At 30.8% G+C, this 23,414-nt stretch overlaps 3 protein-coding genes across 3 annotated transcripts; 2 read left to right on the forward strand and 1 right to left on the reverse strand.

The window, feature by feature from the left end:
* Positions 1-2,192: 2,192 nt before the first annotated feature.
* LOC137821723 (probable pectinesterase/pectinesterase inhibitor 12) lies at positions 2,193-3,926 on the reverse strand. The gene is made up of 2 exons (XM_068626458.1): positions 3,005-3,926; positions 2,193-2,924 (listed from the first exon to the last, which is right to left on the reverse strand). Exons 1-2 carry the CDS (start codon positions 3,924-3,926, stop codon positions 2,245-2,247), a joined length of 1,602 nt encoding a protein of 533 aa, XP_068482559.1. The 3' UTR covers positions 2,193-2,244.
* Positions 3,927-11,525: 7,599 nt separating this feature from the next.
* On the forward strand, positions 11,526-13,763 carry LOC137822679 (putative pectinesterase/pectinesterase inhibitor 45). The gene is made up of 2 exons (XM_068627625.1): positions 11,526-12,734; positions 12,826-13,763. Exons 1-2 carry the CDS (start codon positions 11,680-11,682, stop codon positions 13,676-13,678), a joined length of 1,908 nt encoding a protein of 635 aa, XP_068483726.1. The 5' UTR covers positions 11,526-11,679; the 3' UTR covers positions 13,679-13,763.
* A 1,745-nt stretch (positions 13,764-15,508) lies between these two features.
* On the forward strand, positions 15,509-16,057 carry LOC137822425 (uncharacterized). Its single transcript, XM_068627312.1, has one exon. It carries the CDS (start codon positions 15,509-15,511, stop codon positions 16,055-16,057), a length of 549 nt encoding a protein of 182 aa, XP_068483413.1.
* The last annotated feature ends 7,357 nt before the right edge of the window (positions 16,058-23,414 follow it).

Below are 23,414 nucleotides of genomic sequence, written 5' to 3' on the forward strand. Positions count from 1 at the left end.
TAATTCCAATTTTTCTTGTAATAGTTGTTGAGCCCGAGCACGGGATGAAGCTTTTGCAACTCAGTTTAATATGCTCGGTTTTGACATTTGAGCATGATGTGGCTTGTAAATTGTCTTTATTAATTATTTATATATGTTACTATGGTGGATCGTCGAGCCTACTTTTTACAAAATCACAACTTGTGCATATATTTTGTGGAGTTCCTTTCCTCCCTGCGTTGTATGAAATTGTTAGGTTTTCACATGTTGCAGTGAGGTCAAAGTTGTAAAAGAGATTTCTTGTTTAATTTCTTTTCTTTGTAACGCTTTAGAATCTTCCAAACTATTTTCTATCCCTCTACACCACAATTTTTACATTCCTAAGAATCTTTCTATCCACTCATGAGATAAAATTATATATGCTTTAAATTCACTAAAATAAGTTATCAATTTAATTAAAACATGTAACTCTCACTTTCCGCGAATGATGATGATTAATGAGGTAACCGATCCTATATAATAGAAAAATAGTTACTGTTTAAAAAAACGATTTAAAATATTTATAATATATTATATTATTATATGAGTGTGTAATTTAAATAATTTCATTGATTTTGTTTCCTAAACTAGGTTTCTATGTATAAAGTACAACCAATTAAAAAAATAACAAATAAAATTAATGGGGCAATTAAACTAAAAGTAACAAGGTTTAGAAATCACAGGAAGTAATGAGTTTCAAAATTGTTAGGAGTAATAGAGGTTTTGAAATCGTCGCGAATAATGAGGTTTTTTTAAACCGTCGAGAATAACAGAGATTTTTTAAATTGTCGGGAATAACGGGGGTTTCGAAACCATCGAGAATAAAGGGGGTTTCAAAACCACCAAGAAATAATTGTCTTTCCAGGGATTAGTAAAAACCGCCGGTAATTATTAAAAAAATAAACCGCAAATAAAGTACTTAACGAGGTTAAAACTGCCAATAATATTAAATATAATCTCCATTAAAAATAAAGAATTTAGGATAAACATAATCAAAATTTAAAAACAAAATTGTTACTAAACTTCTCCAATCAACTCACCTCCAATTTATTTACAACATTACTGAGCCGACTTCTATTAAATATTTTTAATTATTTTATTGTTTAATAAATTTAATATAGTAAAATAAATATAAATTTTGAAAATTAAATATGTTTAATTAATTTTTTTTAAATAGTAAAATTTATCAATATAATATAATAATATATAAATATTATTAAAAATGATATTTGATGTATTTTTAATAATTACAAAATATATGAAGTTTAAAAATATTAGAATTATCTTTAATATTATAAAACGTTTTTGAATTTATAAGTAATATTAAAACATGATATAAAACTCAATTAATAATGATTATAATTTGTAATTATTTTTAAATAGGGTTAATATAAAATAAATATAAGTATTTAAAATACTTAAGGTTATAAATAATGGTTATTAAAATTTAATTTAAATGTTTATGTTAACTGTCATGGTGTGATATATATAATTGCATTTGTTTATCATTGTACTTTTAATTTGATATAAATGTTAGATGTAAGGTAAATGTTAAATACTAATCAATTTTTGAGACAATTTTGAGTAAATTAAAATGAATCTGGCAAATAATCGATTATTTCAAGTAATAATCAATTATATTATGGCAAATTTGAAATGCTTACTCTCATAAATAATCATAGAATAGACATTTAATTTATTTAAGAATACAATAGCATATACTATTGGTTGCTGATAAAAAAAAAACAATAGCATATACTAAGTTCGATATCATAATTAGACAAATCTTATGTAATATTGCTAAGTTTTTGAGAAAGAAATACTTATACATAAAGATAGTCTTATTTTAATTGATTTTGGAAAAGTCTTATAAATTTATATACAAGAAAAACTATATTATAAAACTCACCCGTGCAGAGCATTTATGTGGACTTATTTAGAATATCATTATATTTTTTTAAATTATGTTACAGTAATACTTTTATAAAATATTGTTGTTATACGGTTACAAAATCTAATAAGTAGTGATTGTAATATTGATTATGAATACACGACTGTTTCAGAAAAGAAATTGGTTACTCAACATGGAACATTATAAGATAAGTGTTTCATATATATTCAACGGTATTTTAAGAATAATTAGGTCTGATATGAACCTACCTTAAGCCAGAGGAGAGTGAGAATTTCAAGTAGCATAACAATCACCAAACTAAAGCTATTTTGTGATCAGATCCATAAATCAAAAGGAAAATAAGTAGACACAAGCCAGTAAACATCATGAATGAAGTTTGAAAGTGTGAAATTGTAGGCATCATCATCGTCCATTACATGGTACCCAGACCATTTTACACGATTGTCTGTGCTGGAACCAGGTCCATAATTCTCGTACTCTCCGTAATACAAGGTGTCCAATCCTTTCTTATCATTATTCCACTCTGTCCAACCCTTTGGGTCAATGAAGTCATCAATGAAGGAGTCAAGGTAAACTGTGCGAGAAAAGGGCTTCCATGGCCTCCCAAGGTAGCTCTTAACACTGCAGTTATCGAAGGAAGCTTTGATGTTGCATCGTTGGATTACGATGCCAGTTGGCTCAAGTGGGTCATCTCTGGACTGTGCAGTGATCACAGTGGCTTGGCCATGCAATGGTTTTCTGGATATAATGTTACATTCTTGTAGAACAACTACTGCATTTCCAAATATGAAATCTATGGTCCCATGAATGTCACACTCTCTATAGAATTGTCTAGAGGAGTGAACATATAAAGTGTCTTGGTAACCATAAATTGCACACCTGTAAAAAGCAGTTAAGTCTGCACTTACCCTCAAAGCCACTGCTTGGTACTTCTCTGGCCCTGCACTGTTCTCAATTGCAATATCACGTGCAAGAAAACCTTTACCAGAGACCGCTGAACACACAGAGAACATTATGTAAGTGCATGAGAGATAATTAATTCACAAAAATCAGGAAGGGGTACCAAGTTTTCACCAAGAGTTGCAGATCCGAAAGTGGTGTAGCCATCACCTACGCTTCTGTTACCAGTTATGACAGTGACATCGCTTCCATCGCCAATCATCACAATGTTGGTCTTATAGCTTGGGATTTCCACGTTTTCCTCATAAGTCCCTTCTTTCACATAGATCACTATCCTACCCATGCTGTTATTTGGAGCAAAGTTGATGGCTTCAGTGATGCTGCTAAAATACCCTGTTCCATCTGAAGCCACTACTAGCACTTCATCTGGGTCATATTCTAGCCCATATAAGTAATGAAAGAAACTTTGGTCACTGCTTGGTAGCCACTTTGGGTCACCCTTCAAAGGGTTGTTTTCAGGAGTCCCCATCTCTGGGTTAGAGAGAATTGCGAGAGAGTTACTGACATGCTTGTAAGTGTTGACCACAGATTTCACCAGAACTGGCTTCATGGTGCCAGTAGCAGAATCTAGGCCTTCTAGACATGTGTTCTTGTTGGTGAGGGCTGCACTGAGGTAGATTGCTACATCAGTTATGTCCAGGTTGTAGGAACGGATCCCTGATATGGATCCTTCCAAAGAAGCCAATGAGGATTGATGGAGTTCTTGGCAGTCTCGAACTGCTCCTCTTTGCTTCTCTATGATGCTTGGGTGTCCAACATTGTTGAAGAGATTTATGAGCTTTATGGTTTCAGATCTTGCTGTTTGGAGGGAGTGAATGAGGCAGTTGTTTATCTTTGGATTTGGAGATGTTCCTATTGAGATGGATACATTCAATGACCTTAAACAATCGTCTGGGAATGGGGTCGTTGTGCACAAAGATCTTATGAAAGAGACATCAACTTGATTTGTTACGGAAGCATTGGATGATTGGACACAAGTATGTGAGAAGAAGATTGCAGACAGAAGGAAGAAGAGTTTATGAGATGAATCAGCCATGAATAAAATAAGGGTATAAGTAATGGAAAGAAAGCAGTGGTGAAGATGTTCAGTATTTTACCTCCTTAAATACTGGTTATTAAAATATGGAGAATAATCTTTTCTCTACACACTCTCCCTTTTAATATTAAATAATTTTCCAAAGTTTACATCACATTTAAAAATGAGTGAAATAAAACAATTTCATCTAATTATGAGTCACTTTTACGAAAAATATCTAAATGTAGACTTGTGTCTTATAAACAAAATGTTATGCTTTTAACATAGACTCCTGATGCACTTAAAAGGTAATAATATGTTTACAACCCTATTTTTAATATTTTTTTATATTATTTAATTATAAATTTATTTTCTATTATATATATTTATATCTAAATTTATTATATCAAAAATTGTATAAACTTTGATGGTTGTCAAAGTATCATTTCTCTTGTGGGGTTGTGGGGGAAATATGGAATCACAGAAATTCTATTATTTTCAGTAGGGGTGTGACTGACGCGTCTTAAGATTGTACCCTGATGCAAGCAAATGTTTGATCTTAGATTTCTGCAAAATCTCGCACTGCTTTGGTTTCCTTTTCCAGTTAGTGTTTGGAACCTTTGGAATGTATATGTTTGGTTATTTGATGTTTTTTAGGTTCTTAGAGTGGATTGTGCTTTTGCCTGTTTGGTTTGGAGGATACTATTAGACGTTGAATTATGTATTTATTGTATAAGGGTTGATTCACCCATTATATATATATATATATATATATATATATCATTGCTGATAAAAAAAATAGCATTTCTCTGCTTCAAAAAAAAGGTTGTGTAGAATGAGTGAAGAGAGCAATTAAACTCTTCCTCTTAGACTAGCTTACTCATGAGGTGTTGGAAAATTTTTGTGTAGAATGAGTGAAGAGAGCAATTAAACTCTTCCTCTTAGACTAGCTTACTCATGAGGTGTTGGAAAATTTTTGTTTAAGCAAGTGATGAAGGCAAGGTGGTATCTTAAATTTTTAAGTAAAAAGTAAAATGAATTATAGTTCATTCGATAAATATTTAAATTTTTAGACAAATTTATATTTCTTAATTGATTTCCTTGCTCATCACTCAACTCTAGTCTATATTTCTTAATTACACTCCTTACTACTACCACTGAATTTAATTTCCATATACGGATAACACTTCAATTCCAAGAAAGTGGAGAATAATTAACTACAATTTATATTAGTAAAGTTCTAAATGTGTCTTGTGTAGGCTTTGATTGAAGGAAGATCTTAATCCAGCATTGGGTTGCATCTACAAAAAGAAAGAAAAATTGAACTCTAATGGATAAAAATTATTATATTATTTTTTGTATAAAAATCAGTTGACATATTTGATTGGGTATGCATTTAATGAAAATTAGTCCATATATATACTATTAGACTTAATTTATTCTTAAGAATTTAATGAAAATTATTTATTGTTATTGTGTATAAAAAAAAAGAGAGATGTAAAATTAACATTATATACGGATTTAAATTCGTATGTAAACAGGTATTGCATATGAATTTTTCCGTATATACTTACGTACAGATTATATCCGTATATAATTTTTGGTACCATGAAGCAGGAATTAAAATAACCAGAAAAAATTTAACCACTACACCAAACAAATTCTTTAGTATTATTATGATTTTTATTATATTACTATTATTAATAATATTAAAAATATTAAAAATATTAAAAATATTAAAAATATTAAAAATATTAAAAATATTAAAAATATTAAAAATATTAAAAATATTAAAAATATTAAAAATATTAAAAATATTAAAAATATTAAAAATATTAAAAATATTAAAAATATTAAAAATATTAACAATATTAACAATATTAAAAATATTAACAGTATTAATAATATGAATATAATATTAATAACATAAATATAATATTAATAATATTTATAATAATATTTATAATAATATTAATAATATTTATAATAATATTAATAATATTTATAATAATATTTATAATAATATTAATAATATTTATAATAATATTAATAGTATTTATAATAATATTAATAATAATATTAATAATATTTATAATAATATTAATAATAATATTAATAATATATTAATAATAATATTAATAATATATTAATAATAATATTAATAATATATTAATAATAATATTAATTATAATATTAATAATAATATTAATTATAATATTAATAATAATATTAATAATAGTATTAATTATAATATTAATAATAATATTAATTATAATATTAATTATAATATTAATTATAATATTAATAATAATATTAATTATAATATTAATAAAAATATTAATTATAATATTAATAATTATATTAATTATAATATTAACAATAATATTAATTATAATATTAATTATAATATGAATTATAATATTAATTATGATATTAATTATAATATTAATTATGATATTAATTATAATATTAATAATAATATTAGTTATAATATTAATAATATGAATATAATTTATTTTATTATTATTATTATTAATTATATTAATATGTATAAATTATATTAATAATAATAAAGAAAAAATATTAAATTTATTTTCCTTGAAATTTTCTTTTTCATATTTTTCAAGTGTCAAATATTTTACCATTAATTATATAAAATAGAACGATAATAACAATAAATATTGATTTTCATAACAATTAGTTACAATACTATATTTTTTTAATAGATTTACACTTTAAGAATAATTAATACATCTAATATATTATAAACAAACATAGTGAATACAATAAGAATGAACTTTACTAAATTAATACTTATTTTCTATTTTTATGAATAATTATAAAATTATCAAGTTTTGCATTTCGAAAGGCCTTCTATAATTTTTAAGACAAGAGTTATATATGAAAACAAAAGGAGTTGATAAATTTTAACAAAGAAAAAAAACTTAAATGTGTGGATAATATTCTACAATTTCATTATGACTTAAAATATAAGAAGCACTAAAAAAATCATTAAATAAAAACTAATTTTGGAAATTAAAATAATTAGTTACTAATTGATTAAATTAGAGACTATTCTATAAACTAAAAAAAATATTAGTATCTAAAGTAGTTTCTATTATTAATAAAAATTTATAAAATAATTTTTAAATTGGTATCTAATCATTAGCTATCAAGGTTTTAACTATTTACTTCTTTATATTCTAAATTAGTCTCTATTAGTCTTTTAAAAACTAATTTAGAATCTAAAATATTAGTCATCAAAACTTAGGTAACTAATTTAAATACAAATTTAAAAATCATTTTATAAATTTTTATTAATAATAGAAACCACTTTAAATATGAATAATTTTTCGATCTCTGAATTAGTATATAATTTAGTTAATATAGTGAATAATTATTTTTAGTCTCTAAATTTGATTTATATTTAATAATTTTATTTTTAGTAAAGTAATAATATTTCAGAATGTGAATAGGAAAATTTAATTTTTTTATAAAGTATTATTATGAAAATAAATTTATTTTTCTTTCAGATTTGAAAAATGATATACGTGTAGTAATTCTAAATATTATAGGAAAATAATTTAACTTGTAAAAATTGCATGAAGTTAATATATATTTGATGTTCTCTATATCTTATTAATCCAGTTTATATTTATTCTTTATATATGTCATTAATCAGATTGCATAGAAGAATCAATCATAGTCTTCGTAAAAGGAAAGTTAAGCTAATTAGCTAGTGTTGTGTCAATCATAGATATAATTTCAAGTACACTCCAAAAAGACTTGTTTTTTTGTGTGGAAAATATGGAAAGTGAATATGCCAATGGAGAAAACAAGACCTTTATGGTTTGGATGGTAAGCTAAGAAGATAATTAAGGCAAGAATGATGGGAGTTATGGCTCAAACAATCCAAATTTCATCAAAACGTAAATCAAGGATAACAACGGAAATTATATACTTGTTACGTACGACCTTTCTTTTGAATTCATGGTGTTTTCAATTCTTTATGTAAAACTAGTGTTTTAGAAAACAAATGTCTCAAGTGAACTACATGTTCAAAACACAATAATTGCAAATCTCTTCTTCAATCAATATTTTTATATATGACATGACTTAGCATGCCTTACTCCGATGAATTTTATCAAAACTAGAGGAAAAAACAAGATTGTATAAGGTTGATGGTCTTTAAGATATACCATGAAATGTTTAAGAGAGCTCCCCATATTTCAAAGTTTAATTACCTATTTAACCACTTTTAGGTAAAAAAAAAAAATCTTATTACAATTTTCAATCCCTCCTTAGAAATATAGTTGCTAAGGTAGTGTAATGCTAACCTCAATTTTTTTTTTTTTTTTTCCATTGACATTGGAAATGCTTCATTGTCTTGAAAGCTTGTCTCTTAAAGTTACACTACCACCATCTTTTGCTAGAATAGTCTGGAAGAATATTATGTGACACCTCACGATTATTTATCTTATTAATGGATCAATTACCATATTTATCCTATTATATTATTGATAATTACTTGATGGACGTAATTATTCTTACCATAAAGTTTCGGTTTTTTGACCATGATAGAGTTATTTTTTTTGTTTTTACCAAAATGAAGTCCGTTTAAAAAATATTACAAATTTAGGCACGACTTCTGCCATGTCATACTAAAGTTGTGCCAACTTGACACGACTTCTACCCTGTCATATTGAAGTCGTGCCAACTTGGCACGACTTCTGCCCTGTCATACAGAAGTCGTGCCAACTTGGCACGACTTCTGCCATGTCATAATTTTTATTTTATTTTTTAATTTTATTGTTTATATAGTGGGTAGTAAGTTATGTAATGTTAAAAATTAATTTGATACATAATTTTCTAAAAGAGTGTATCAAATTCACAACAATAATTCTCTATTTATTTTCCAAATACAATAAATTTTCAATTATATATTTATTTCTAAATTCAATAACAATTTTCTTCATTTTTTAATTAATCAAATAATCAAGTTATTGTATTACATTACCGTTAAACATGATCCATATACGATTATCCAATTTTTTGTTCCTTAAAACTAACACTTTTAGAAAATTATGTATCAAATTAATTTTTAACATTACATAACTTACTACCCAATATATAAACAATAAAATTAAAAAAAAAATATGACGTGGCAGAAGTCGTGCCAAGTTGGCACGACTTCAATATGACGGGGCAGAAGTCGTGCCAAGTTGACACGACTTCAGTATGACGGGGCAAAAGTCATGCCAGATTGACACGACTTTAGTATGACATGGCAGGAGTCGTGCCTAATTGGGACGACTTCTGCATATGAAGTCGTACCGAATTGACACGACTTGTCTAAATTTGTAATTTTTTTTAAACGGACCCCATTTTGGTAAAAACCAAAAAAAATAACCCCATCATGGTCAAAAAACCTAAAGTTTCCCTTAGGTGTATTATAAATAGAGATTACCAGACAACTAAAGAGACACCCTCATATTCTAACATCACACGGCCGAAACTCATTCCCTAAAGGGATTTTCGAGCCTCTCATTTCTTTGTCTCTCTACTCACATAATTCCATTCTAAACGATACACCCTAAAAGAGAACTCGATCAAGATCATGTCTTTATCCCTCAGCCGTATGATCACGAGTCTACCGGATATTATTTAATCATTATTCACGTTTCATTATATAATTAAGGAATCCTAATCCAATATAGTCCTCTTATTATTTCTCGTTCCTTATATTTAGAAGAGGGTTTATTTTTTCAATTGCATTTTCCACTATCGAAATTTGCTTAATTGCTTTGTAGCAATAGTTGTTCCCTTTGATGGTTTCATTGCCAAATCCCATTATAGATGCTTGCAATCCAACTAAAACAAAATTCTTCCTCACACCACACTCTAGACTACTCTCGTTGGTCACTTTATTTCTTATTTGCACAGTTGAATACATCATAGGGGGCATGCCTTAGGCTCCATATTAGACTTGGTTGCGTTTCGTCCCATACAAAAGTTTATTAGGTCCTCTCCCACTCAAAATAGACTTTTGCTTCCTACACCCCCATAATTACTGAATGCATCCCATAATTTTTAACATGATCATTACTACATGTTTTTGGAATAATTATTTTGTGGTAAGCTTTCCAAAATAAGCTTTTGAGAACATATGGAATGCTTTCTCGAACAAACTTACCAAAATAAACTTTACAAGAAACGAGATACTTTTTGGAATATTACATAAACATCCACTTCTCCTTTTTAGACTACGTAATCTCTGGAAACAGTATGGAAGGAGAACGGGGTCCATGCCATAGGTATAACAGAGTTGGAGCAGTGAATAAGAAGACACTGTGGTGGCATGATGCAGTGAGGAAGACTATTTTACTATTTTTACAGTTAGTATGGAAGTGTGGGTAGTATAATCCTCCTAGTGAACTTACTTTCGGCCCATTTTTTTCTTTCTGCACCTCTATAGGTTCTTCTGTCACCGTTATATACAACATGAAAATACCTTTTTAACCTTCTTGTATCACTTCACAAAGTAGTTTCCAGATTATGTAATCCGGACACGCATTTGAAAAGAGACTTTCGGATTATGTAATCCAGAAGCTAAAAAAGCCTTCTAAATTACATAATCCGGAAACTAATCATGCATCTAAAAAAAGGCTTTCGGATTATGTAATCTGAAAGTTAATTACAAATTTGAAAAAAAAACATCCGGATTACATAATCCAGAATATTATTGAGGAGTATTTTTGGAAATATGAAAATTTATGAAGGTGGGAGAAGAGTATATGAAGTGCAGGAAGAAAAAGCCTCTCCATATCCCACGTATCATATTCTCTGCCTTCTCAAGATGCCCACACTAACAAAATTGTTATACATTATGAATTATAAATCGCAACTTTTTCTTGACACTTAATCAATTATAAGTTTTTATTGTGTTTTTTCTTCTCATCACATGTACCTGTAATATCTCGACTTAATTTTAATTTTGATTCTTATATTTTATAAAATTTAAAATTTTGGTTTCTAATTTTCTTTTTACCATAATTTTAATCATCCGTAATTTTTTTTGTCAAAATTTTACACATTTTTAATTCTTGAATGTTGAATTATTTGTATCGATAAAATGTAATTGGATAATAATTCAATTTATTTTTAAAATTGAAAATCGATCAAATTATGAATATTATAACGGATCAAAATTATATAAACAAATTTAAAAGCCAAAATTGTGAATTATTAAGCGTCAAAGGACTAAAATTACAGAAAAAAAAACAAGGAACAAAATTACAAATATTGTAAAATATAAGAAAATGTCAATAGTTTTATTTTCTTTTACTACGTGTTGTTTGTTGTTAATGTATCAAGTTTTCCTTGTCTTGTTACAATGTTTGTTGCTGTATTTTTGGCAGTCTCCACGGTGGAACCTGGTTCATTCAAAGGTGTTGCGAAAGCGTAGAAGTTGGCAACAGAAGAGACTAATTCGTACCACTCATCACCGCATTAATCTTTGAACCCTATGAGAAACTTTCGGAAATAGAAACAGAAAATTCTCTGTTCCACACGTGCATGCATGGAGGAAGAGTATAAATACCCCCGAAGCTAATGAAGTATAGCAGAGGGAAAGAGAGCCGAACAATAAATCTGCTCCTTTGCAGCAGTAAACTCCGATCGGTTCTCTTTTCCCTTTCGCCATATCCTCTGTCTCTTGAGTCTAGGGCAGAATCACTCTCTGCCTTAGACACCAAAAACCCTTTCAACAACCTCAATGGCCTTCCAGGATTTCGAACTCATCACTGAGCGGCGAAGAAACGAGAACAGACTCAAGATGAGGAAGAAGATCCTCATCAGCGTCGTTTCCGCCGTTCTTCTTGCATGCGTGGTTGGCGCCGCCACATTCGTGGTGGTGCAGAGAACCGGTCCCTCAAAAACCCAAACCCCAATGTCAGAAGCCTCGGCGACGCCTCACGTGGACAGAAACTCGAGGCTGGTGGAAATGATCTGCAGCTCAGCGGAGTACAAGGAAAAATGCCAGAAAACCCTCGGCGAGGCTCTGAAGAAGGACCCGAAGCTGGCGGAGCCCAAGGACCTGATCATGATATCCATGATCGTGGCCGAGAACGAGGTGAACAAAGCCTTCAACGCCACATCGAAACTGAACTTCGCGTCGGCAGACGAGAAAGGCGCGTACAGCGATTGCAGGGAGATGTTCGAGGACGCCAATGATGAGCTGAAACGTTCGATCGAGGAGGTCGGTGAAAGCGATCCCAAAACACTCTCCGCCAAAGCTGCTGAACTCAACAACTGGCTCAGCGCGGTTATGAATTACCAGCAAACATGCATCGACGGGTTTCCCGAAGGAAAAATGAAGGACGAACTCACCACAATGTTCACCGAGTCAAGGGAGCTTGTGAGCAATTGTCTTGCCGTTGTCTCGCAGTTTTCTTCCTTCTTTTCGATCTTCCAAGGAGCTGGGGACATTCACCTTCCATGGGAAATCGACAATGGTGATGCACCTGCCCCTGCTTCTCCTTCTACTCCTGCTACTTCTCCTTCTGCTTCCGCTTCTGCTTCTGCTCCTGTTGCGGCTGTAGGTTCTGCTCTTGCTCCTGGTTCCGCTCCTCGTGCAGCTCCGGTCCTTCCTCCTTTGGATGGTCCACTTCCAGCATGGGCTACCCCGGTTCCTGCTTGGGCTGGCCCTTCTGACTTCGTAGGATCAGATGAGAAACCCACACCCAATGTTACCGTCGCACAAGATGGTAGCGGAGACTTCAAAACCATCTCTGAAGCCTTGGCTGCAATCCAAGCACCGTACGAGGGAAGGTAACAATCTTTTCTCTTTTTCGATTATTTTAAGGAAATATCTGTTATCTATGGATGCTCATGCAAAGCATTTACTTTTAATGCATGGCAGGTACGTGGTTTATGTTAAAGCCGGAGTTTACGATGAGACCGTGACAGTGACAAAGAAATTGGCAAACCTAACCATGTACGGTGACGGAGGTGACAAAAGTATCATCACTGGCAACAAAAACTTCGTGGATGGAGTCAGAACTTTCCAAACTGCATCATTTGTGGTACTTGGAGATGGATTCTTGGGCAGAGAAATGCAATATAGAAACACTGCTGGAGCAGAGAAGCATCAAGCAGTGGCTGCAAGAGTGCAAGCCGATCAAGCAATCTTTTTGAACTGTGTGTTTGACGGTTACCAAGACACTCTCTACGCCCAAACCCACAGACAGTTCTACCGCGACTGCACAATCACCGGCACCATCGACTTCATCTTCGGGGACGCATCAGCAGTGTTTCAAAACTGCACCATTTTGGTGAAAAAGCCCCTTGACAACCAGCAGAACATTGTGACTGCACAAGGGAGACTCGACAAGCAAGAGGACACTGGGTTCGTTCTGCAGAAGTGTGTGATCAAAGCTGCTGATGACTTGGTCCCAGTGAAGGCCGGTGTGAGGAACTACCTCGGAAGGCCATGGAAGGAGTACTCAAGAACCATCATCATGGAGACTGAAATCCAGGACTTGATTCACCCCGATGGGTGGCTTCCTTGGGAAGGTGACTTTGCACTGAACACACTGTACTATGGTGAGTTCAACAACAATGGAGCAGGTTCCAACACCAATGCTAGGGTGAATTGGCCTAACCGCAAAGTGATTGACACGGATGAGGCTACTAGGTACACTGTAGAGGCTTTCTTGCAAGGGGCATGGATCAATGGTACTGGTGTACCTGCTCATTTGGGCTTGTACGCTTAAACCCTTTCTTTTCATCATCAATCATGAATATACTTTCAAGTGCAAACACTGAACTAATTTATATTTATGATCAATTTTTCCATCACTATCAAATGCTTTTATTTATTTTTATTCATTAATATCAAACCGATAACTTTGATTCAACACAAATCTAACTCATTCTAAAATAAACAATTTTTAAAAATTTACCTGTTCAAAATGCTTATGTTTTTTAAAACTAAGTTAATACATATTATTATGAAGAATAATCAGTAATTTATTTATCAGCCATTCTCTTTTATTATTAATCGTGCTTAAAATACAAACTCCTAAAATTAAATATTAGTTAACATTCTTATTTATAAGCTAAACTAATTGTAACAATGGACAAAAGTGGATCACCACGACATTTTTTGAAGAAATACAAATAATTCAATAAATTTAGAGAGAAGATATGTTACATATCATTTATGTAAAGCAAAAAGCATTCACTTTGCAAAAGATTTTAATAATCCAATAATATATTAGTACTTTATATTAAAATATATAAAAAAAATGTAATTAAAATATTAGTATATTAAATTGTGAAGTTATTGTATTTTGTCACCGTATCATCATGAAACTATAGAAACTGTCTCGAAAATGCAAATTGGCTTAACGATAAAAGTTTAATACTGTATTTTATTATTAGCATTGAAGAAGAGGGGTGATATTTTTATACCTAAAAGAAATATACCCATTAAAAATTTAAAATATTAATATTTTTTATATTTTAACTTAAAATATTAAAGAATTATAATATATTTATAATTTATTATTTCTTTACAAACACTTTGCAATTTTCTTTATAATATGCTTATATTAAGTTTTTTTTAATAATAATTATTTTATCATCCTTATAGTTTAATATTTTATTATTAAAAGAAAAAATTATTGTATAAGTGTATAAAAATTAGTAGTTATCAAGTGATTATTTTATAATATAATATATATTATTAAAATGAGTTATAAAAAGAATACATTTTTATACTGTCATATTATCACATTTTCCTTTGGAAAAAAGTGTTAATAAATGGAATATTAACCTCTCCAATCCCATCAAACTATTAATAAAATTTAATGTTTCGTAGCCATCTCAGTTAATTTTCTTAACTTTATTTTATTAGGAGCAAAGATTATGTGATTTTATTATTAATGTTTGGTAAGCAAGTTTCTTTTAAAAATTTATAATATTTTAATTTTTATATTTATATGTATTTTAATTTTTTTTTAAATATTTATTAGTTTTTTATTATTTAAGCATTATCTTATTAATTTATTTTTCCTAATCTATTTATTTTATTAATTGGATATTTTAGTGAATCCAAAAACCTATAAATACAACTTAGTACTCATCTTAACTATACTTATTATTTAATTTATCACTCGTATATAAGACAGACTTTTTTTTATTAGAGCATCAAAGAATCTTCTTCCAATAAAATTATTATCCCATCTTTCTCATTAAAACTCAATGTAAGGATCTAGAAAATAACCTTAGAGTAGAAGTGATATATTTTAAATGATACCTGAATATTTTATTATTAAAATAAAAATGACATATAAATAGAAAATTCAGTTATCCAGGTTTCATTTTAAAATAACCACCATCTCTCTAAAAGTTTCCCTTTTCCTTTCTCTCCCTTCTCTCTAAGATTCTGACTTCCTCGTTCATCTGTTTGACGATCAGAGTACGCCATTAGACTCCTGGCAGCCAAGACTACAAGACTGCCCGATCAAAATATCTGATAGAGTAAGTTTATTTTTGTACCCTTTTCCTTTCCTCTCCTTCTCTCTGGAAGGGTGTTTGCTATGTCAGGAGCTGAAGCATCTCAGCCAGGTAACTTGGTACAAGGTGTATGTTATATAGCTGGTAGATATGTGAAAGTTTTATTTGATTCTGGAGCGACACACTCTTTTGTGTCGAGTTTATGTGTAGCGGAGTTGGGTCTTCTAGTAAAGGAGTTGTCGTTTGAATTGTTGGTCTCTACACCAACATCAGGAAAAGTTTTGACCTCTACAGTTTGCTCTGAATGTCCAGTAATAGTAGAAGGACGCAGGTTCAAAATAAATTTGATCTGTCTACCTCTTCAAGACTTAGATGTTATCTTAGGGATGGATTGGCTATCAGCCAATCACATTCTCATAGATTGTGGTCAACAGAAAATAGTGTTTTCAGATTCCAAGAAGTCATATGTGATGTCTGCTCAGCAGGTGTGGTCAGAATTGAAAGAAGGATCAAAGTGTTTTGTAATCTTAACTCAGATGGAAGTTAAGCATGAAGAAGAAATGAGTAGTATACATGTGGTGAAGGATTTCATGGATGTATTTCCAGAAGAAATACCTGGAATTCTCTATTGATTTGGTACCTGAAGCTGGGCCAGTGTCAATGGCACCTTACAGAATGGCTCCAGCTGAGTTGATTGAACTAAAGAAGCAAGTTGAAGATTTTTCCAGGGTAGTAGCTCCTTTGACTCAACTAACCCGCAAAGATCAACCTTTTGCTTGGACTGACAGATGTGAGGAGAGTTTCATAGAGCTGAGGAAAAGGTTAACTAGTGCTCCGGTGTTAGTGATTCCTGATACAGGAAAACCTTTTGAAGTTTACTGTGATGCTTCACATCAGGGTTTGGGTTGTGTCTTGATGCAAGAGAAAAGACCAGTTGCATATGCTTCAAGGCAACTCAAAGTTCATGAGAGAAACTATCCAACTCATGACTTAGAGTTGGCAGCTGTGGTGTTTGCTTTGAAGATTTGGAGGCATTATTTATATGGAGCTCAATTTCAGGTGTTTAGTGACCATAAAAGTTTGAAATACTTGTTTGATCAAAAAGAGTTGAATATGAGACAAAGAAGATGGATGGAGTTTTTGAAGGATTATGATTTCCAACTGATGTATCATCCAGGGAAGGCTAATGTAGTTGCAAATGCTTTGAGTAGAAAGTCAGTACAGGTGTCAACCATGATGATTGAAGAACAAAAGTTGATTGAGCAATTCAGAGATCTAGATTTAGGAGTGAAATTTCATGTTGATCATATTAGTTGTAGTAAGTTAACTATAACTAATGATTTTCTTGGAATGATAAAGGAAAAGCAGTTAGAGGATGAAATCTTAAGATTTAATGGCAGAATTTGCATACCTGCAAATGAAGAACTGAAGAGAATGATCCTAGAAGAGGGTCACAAGAGTTATCTTAGTCTACATCCCGGTATGAATAAGATGTACCAAGATTTGAAGGAGTCATTTTGGTGGTCAGGCATGAAGAAAGAAATAGCTCTATATGTTGCTACATGTTTAACATGTCAGAAGGCAAAGGTAGAACATCAGAGACCTGGTGGTTTGTTACAACAGTTAGATGTTCCTGAGTGGAAATGGGATAGCATTGCTATGGATTTCGTTACTCATTTACCAAGATCAGTAAGGGGTCATGATGCAGTATGGGTAATAGTTGATCGACTGACGAAGAGCGCTCATTTTCTTCCAGTTAATTTGAGAATATCTATGACTAAGTTGGCACAATTGTACATCAAAGAGATTGTAAGATTGCATGGGGTGCCTTCTAGTATTGTTTCAGATAGAGATCCTAGGTTTACTTCACGGTTTTGGCAGAGTTTACAAGATTCTTTGGGAACTAGATTGAGAATGAGCTCTGCATATCATCCTCAAACAGATGGGCAGTCTGAGAGGACGATCCAATCCTTAGAAGATTTGTTGAGGACATGTATCTTGGATCATCTGGGAAGTTGGGATGAGATGTTGCCTCTGGTGGAGTTTACTTATAATAATAGTTATCATGCCAGTATTGGGATGGCACCATATGCAGCTTTGTATGGGAGGAAATGCAGAACTCCTTTATGTTGGTATAAGGATGGTGAAACAGTTTTGGTTGGGCCAGAGTTAATTCAACAGACCACTGAGAAGGTGAAACAGATACAAGACAAAATGAAAGCTTCTCAAAGTAGGCAGAAATCATATGCAGATAAGAGGAGAAAGCCTTTGGAGTTTGCAGCTGGAGATCATGTGTTCATGAGAGTGACACCAACCAAAGGTGTAGGACGAGCTATCAAATCAAGGAAGTTATCTCCTAAGTTTGTTGGACCATATCAGATCCTAAAGAAGATAGGTCCAGTGGCTTATCAGATTGCTCTACCTCCTCAATTAGCAAACCTGCATAATGTCTTTCACGTATCACAGCTAAGGAAGTACATCCCAGACCCTAGTCATGTGTTGGAAGTGGATAATGTGCAAATCAAGGATAACTTGTCTTTTGAAGCAAAACCAGTCAGGATTGAAGACCATCAGAGTAAACAGCTCAGAGGCAAGACCATCAGTATGGTGAAGGTGGTGTGGGATGATAAATCTAGTGATTCAACTTGGGAATTAGAAGAAACCATTAGAGAAACCTATCCATATCTCTTTTCTGGTAAGTCAATTTTCGGGGACGAAAATTTTTCTTGTTAGGGAGAATGTAAGGATCTAGAAAATAACCTTAGAGTAGAAGTGATATATTTTAAATGATACCTGAATATTTTATTATTAAAATGAAAATGACATATAAATAGAAAATTCAGTTATCCAGGTTTCATTTTAAAATAACCACCATCTCTATAAAAGTTTCCCTTTTCCTTTCTCTCCCTTCTCTCTAAGATTCTGACTTCCTCGTTCATCTGTTTGACGATCAGAGTACGCCATTAGACTCGTGGCAGCCAAGACTACAAGACTGCCCGATCAAAATCTCTGATAGAGTAAGTTTATTTTTGTACCCTTTTCCTTTCCTCTCCTTCTCTCTATGATTCTGACATCCTCAGTTATCAGTTTGACGATCGGAGTCTGTCATTGAACTCCTGCCAATGAACTCTACAAGATTGCCCGATCAAAATCCTAAATAGAGTAAGTTCATTTTTGGCCCTTTTCTTTGAGTCAAATTTTGAACTTGATAGGTTGTCTACATGAGTTTTACATGTGACTCTTTTAGCTTTAGGGTTAATGTCTGTTAACTCAAGGTCCTAGTTATATAGTTAGATTTTGATTAGGACTCTGTGGTGCAGGTTAATTACCTTTAAGCTTTTGGGTAGATTTGGAGCTCTTAGTGAGCATCAACTAAAGTTCAGGTAAGGGAAGCTAGTCTTATTATGTTCAATAAAACCCTAGGTTAGAAGATTCTGGATGTGGAGGTGACGTGGTCACCAATTCCAATTGTTTTTGCTTGCAGGATTGTCTCTCTTGAAGAGTAAAGTAATATATTGACTGGAATGGTTGATTTTGAATCTGTTATGGGAATAATTTGTTGAAACTGTTTGTGATTGAGAATTGAAAGTGTTTGAATGATAATATAAATGAGTTGAACTATTCTTTTTGAATATTTTGGTTGAATTACTTAAGTGAGATGTTTGATGAGAAGTGGTTGTGTGATTTCAGATGATGATTGATTTAAAGAGCATATATTTGGAATTAATTATGTGTTTTAAGTAAAGTTTGAGATATATTTGGATTGTTTAGAAAGTTTATATATATGAAGTGATTGAGTGGTGCATTGATATGTTAAATGATGTATGTAATGAGGTTAAAGTGTGATTCAGGAAAGGAAATACCATGTTGAGATTGTTATTAGGGTGTATTGATTTGTGAGTGTCCTGTGAATGAGACGATCCTGACTCTACTGATATAATGGAATCAAATAGATGAAGTTATTCAGTTGGTGAGAGTCGAAGGAGGTCCATTTGGCTGATTCTGAGGTTTGAAAGAACTGATCAGAGCATATCAAATGGATTTACCCTGTCATATGAAGATGATGAGATGATGAGATATTGAGATAATTATGTGCATGGCTGTGTGGGTTTCACAACAGTAGTATGACAGGTGCAGGTCTCTGGATGCTAATTTCAATACACGAGTCTTCCGGAAATAGAGTCAAATGTCTATGTGTTGTGAGTCAGTAAAAGTCTGACATATGAAAGATGAATTTTATGAATGTAATAGACTCTTGATGGTTTGAGAAATCATATGAGAATTGATGAATTATGTTTATTAATTTGAAATTTAAATTATATCAAAACTTTTTATATAGATAGCTTATCCTGTTATTTGTTTGTGTTTGTTTCTTTATCTGTGATGATCGTGTTTTACATGGGAGCAGATGAGATTTCAGGTGATAGAGCTCCTTAGTGAACAGCTGGAGAATGAGATAGTTTTATTTAAATGTTTTGTTTTGTTGTTAAAACTTTTGATGTATATATATTAAATCCCTATGAAGAGGGATATTTCTTTTGAGATACACATAAGAGAAAGTAGTATATGTTATTTGTAATTAGATATTGCTTGTTTTACTTTTATTACATTATATATGGGTAAAATTAAGGATGTTACACTCAACAATCCATCAACAAAAATATCAATAAACTTGTTCAACTCAATCATTCACTTGAAACAATTCTTTATTTTTTTTTATAAGTATTTCAATCGAAGGAGACAAAAAGATAAGAATCATCAAAGCCTTTTGCGACAAGTATAGTAAAATTTAGTTGTTGTTTGATATATAACTTATGAAAACAAATAAATGATTCAAGAGGATCGATCAAATGTGTTTGTAGTATTATTACATAAAATATAAATGCTGCAAGAGAAAATGGGACCATAAATCGACTTATCCATGTAGCAAATCAGAAGTAAACATCTAACAGATGTGAATTCTAAATAATTGAACAAGTATCTAAGAACTAAGAAATAAAATAGACAAAAAAAAAGGGAAACAGTTTTACAAATAAAGACATTATTGCATTTATAATTATTTTTTGTGCCACCTTAAATAGAACCATATCGATAGTTGAATTTTTCAACTTAATTATGCTACATAGGGTTCGTAAGTTAATTGTGTGTGTATGCAATTTAGATAAGAGCAAAGAGTCTTCAACGATATTAACAAAAATAAAAAATATATAGTTGAAGTCCTATTATTTTATGTTTAGATTTCTAACAATTTTTGTTGTTACTTTTTCGACCTTTTCATTAAACATTGTAAGTTTGGCACAAAATGGAAAAATATAACTAAGATAAATAAAATAATAAAAATATTTTAAATTATACCAATTGTATTATTTATTATTATTATAACAATAATTATATATAATTTTTATTTTAATATATTATAAAAAGAAATTTTATATGATTTTGTTATATTATTATTACTTTTTGCTACGAAAATATTATTTAAATAAGATAATTACATATATATGTTTTCTTTTATATTACAGAATAAGTTATATTTATTTCTCATCTTAAGTTAGAAGGACCAGCGACAAAATATAATATATTATATTTAAATTACTTTTTATATTGTGTAAAGATAGAAAAATTAAAAAAAAAAATTCAATATATTTTAATAGTTAATTTTAAAATATGAAAAAATTATTTTATTATTTTGTAGTATAAATTAATTACGATATATTAAAAATTAAATTAAGCTACAATCATTCAAAATTACAATTATACCATCAAAACTGAAACTGATATATTATGAATTAAGTAATTTTATAATTGTAACATACCAAAACATACACTATAAGAAAATCATGAAATAGAAACTAATTTTAGAGACAAAAATAATTAGTTGCAATAGTAACTAAATTAGAAACCATTTTAGAAACTAAATAAAAAATTGGTTTTTAAATTAGTTTCTATTATTGTTAAATAGTTTCTAAATTGGTATCTAATTAGCAACCAAGGTTTTAACTACCAATTATTTAGTTTCTAAATTTGGTCTCTAAAACCTTGGTTGCTAATTAGATACCAATTTAGACACTATTTAACAATAATAGAAACTAATTTAGAAACCAATTTTTTATTTAGTTTCTAAAATGGTCTATAATTTAGTTACTATTGCAACTAATTATTTTGGTCTCTAAAAATTAGTTTCTATTTCATGATTTTCTTGTAGTGATACTTATACTTTTTTTATCGGTTAAGAGTAAATAATGTTTTATCCTTTGTTTGATATTGATGTCCATATAAAATTTATTTATCTCGATTTCTTGCATATAAAATTATTAAGATAGTCTCCTAAATATCGATTTTTCGCATATTTATAAAAACTCATTATCCTTAAGATTAGATTTTGATAGCAATTAACATTTCAAATATATTCCTAGCATTCAAATACGTTAAGCATATAATTTAGGTCAAAAACTTAGAAGTACTTTTCAATCAAATCTAAGGATTAAAATCATGGTAAATAAGCCTTACGAATAAAATGAAAATATCAATCATCAATCAATAATAAAATATTATATTTAAATATTACCTCAATACATAAGAGTTTGAACAAATTACTCTCAATCCTAAATGGAAGAATTAGCCACTCATGTTGGTCATTACAAGCATGGAAAACAAGAAAAGTAGATATAGGATGTTTCTCCTTGACGGTTGTCTCCTCTACGGATTTCTATCACCTTCTATTCTCCCAATATGTCTAGGGTTGCACCTTACGCTTCATATTTAACCTAGTCGGGTTTCGATTAAGTGACTTCTCGTTTGGGCGTGATTGGGCTCGCCTGGGCGAGTTAAACAAGAAAAGGTCCAACCTCTCTGGAGTAGTCTTGCCTGGTCGAGATTGAGCTCGCTTAGACGAGTTCCTCTAGAAGGCTTCTAGCTTAGACGGTTTTGGACGAGTGTTGAGGCGTTCCAGCTTTCCCTTTTTATCTTGTATATTCTCCTTTAGCCCTTTCATCTCCATTTTTCCTAAAATCTTGATATTAACACAAATTTGGGAAAAAATAGTTCTTATTCATAATATAATCACAAAATATGTAAAACGGTTTAAATTCATAAATTAGAGGTTAAATTATAATTCTTTTATCAATAAATACCCATAACTGCTCTTATTTTAATAAGTAATATTATTGAAATATGACACTTATCAGTTACTTGAGGAAGATCTGATTCTAGTCTACTGCATAATGAAGAATATCAAGGTGAACTGGATATATTTCTTTAAGGAGCATATGCTAAAATTTGTAAGGTTAAATGACTATTGTTTTCCTTATGTCATTCTTGTTTCGATTTTTTTGCAATTTGAGGTTAACCTTGATGAAAAACTGAAAGAGGTGGTAAAGTCATCTAATGAGATAAACAATAGTTCCTTGATCAAAATGGGTTTTGTTAAGGTAAATATGAAAAAACAACAAAGAATCACTAACCAATAACTCTAATGCATGTTAGTTTACACTAAGAGCTCAAGAGAATAATTAAGGAAAGGTCATGCACATATATTACAATAATATTTGTGATACACCACATGCACAGTATATAAAACACATTATACTAGTCACTTCAATAATAGGCATTGGCATCCAAAATTAAGAAGAACTATTCCCTCTTCCCATTTTTTGCCATGTTCTAGCCATATATTTTTACCCCAAAATAATTCATGTTTTTTAGAATTTCATATTGAAATTAATTTGACCCAACCTAGGCCCAAAACAACTTGATTGAATGTGGGGTCAGACCGACTCAGCTCGACTTGAGAATAAATCGACTTAGCTTGACCTAACATGAATCGCCTCAACTTAGCTTAACATGGTCCCAATCTAATATGGGTCGGTGTCTCAGTCAAAAATAGGCCCAACAACTGGACCTGACCTAGCCCAATCCAACTTGGTCCCACATAGGCCCACCTAAACTTAGATCTAACCCGACTAGGCTTGACTTACACTCAAGCCCACT

This window comes from Phaseolus vulgaris, chromosome 9 (genome assembly GCF_000499845.2).
Source record: "Phaseolus vulgaris cultivar G19833 chromosome 9, P. vulgaris v2.0, whole genome shotgun sequence".
Classification (NCBI taxonomy): Eukaryota; Viridiplantae; Streptophyta; class Magnoliopsida; order Fabales; family Fabaceae; genus Phaseolus; species Phaseolus vulgaris.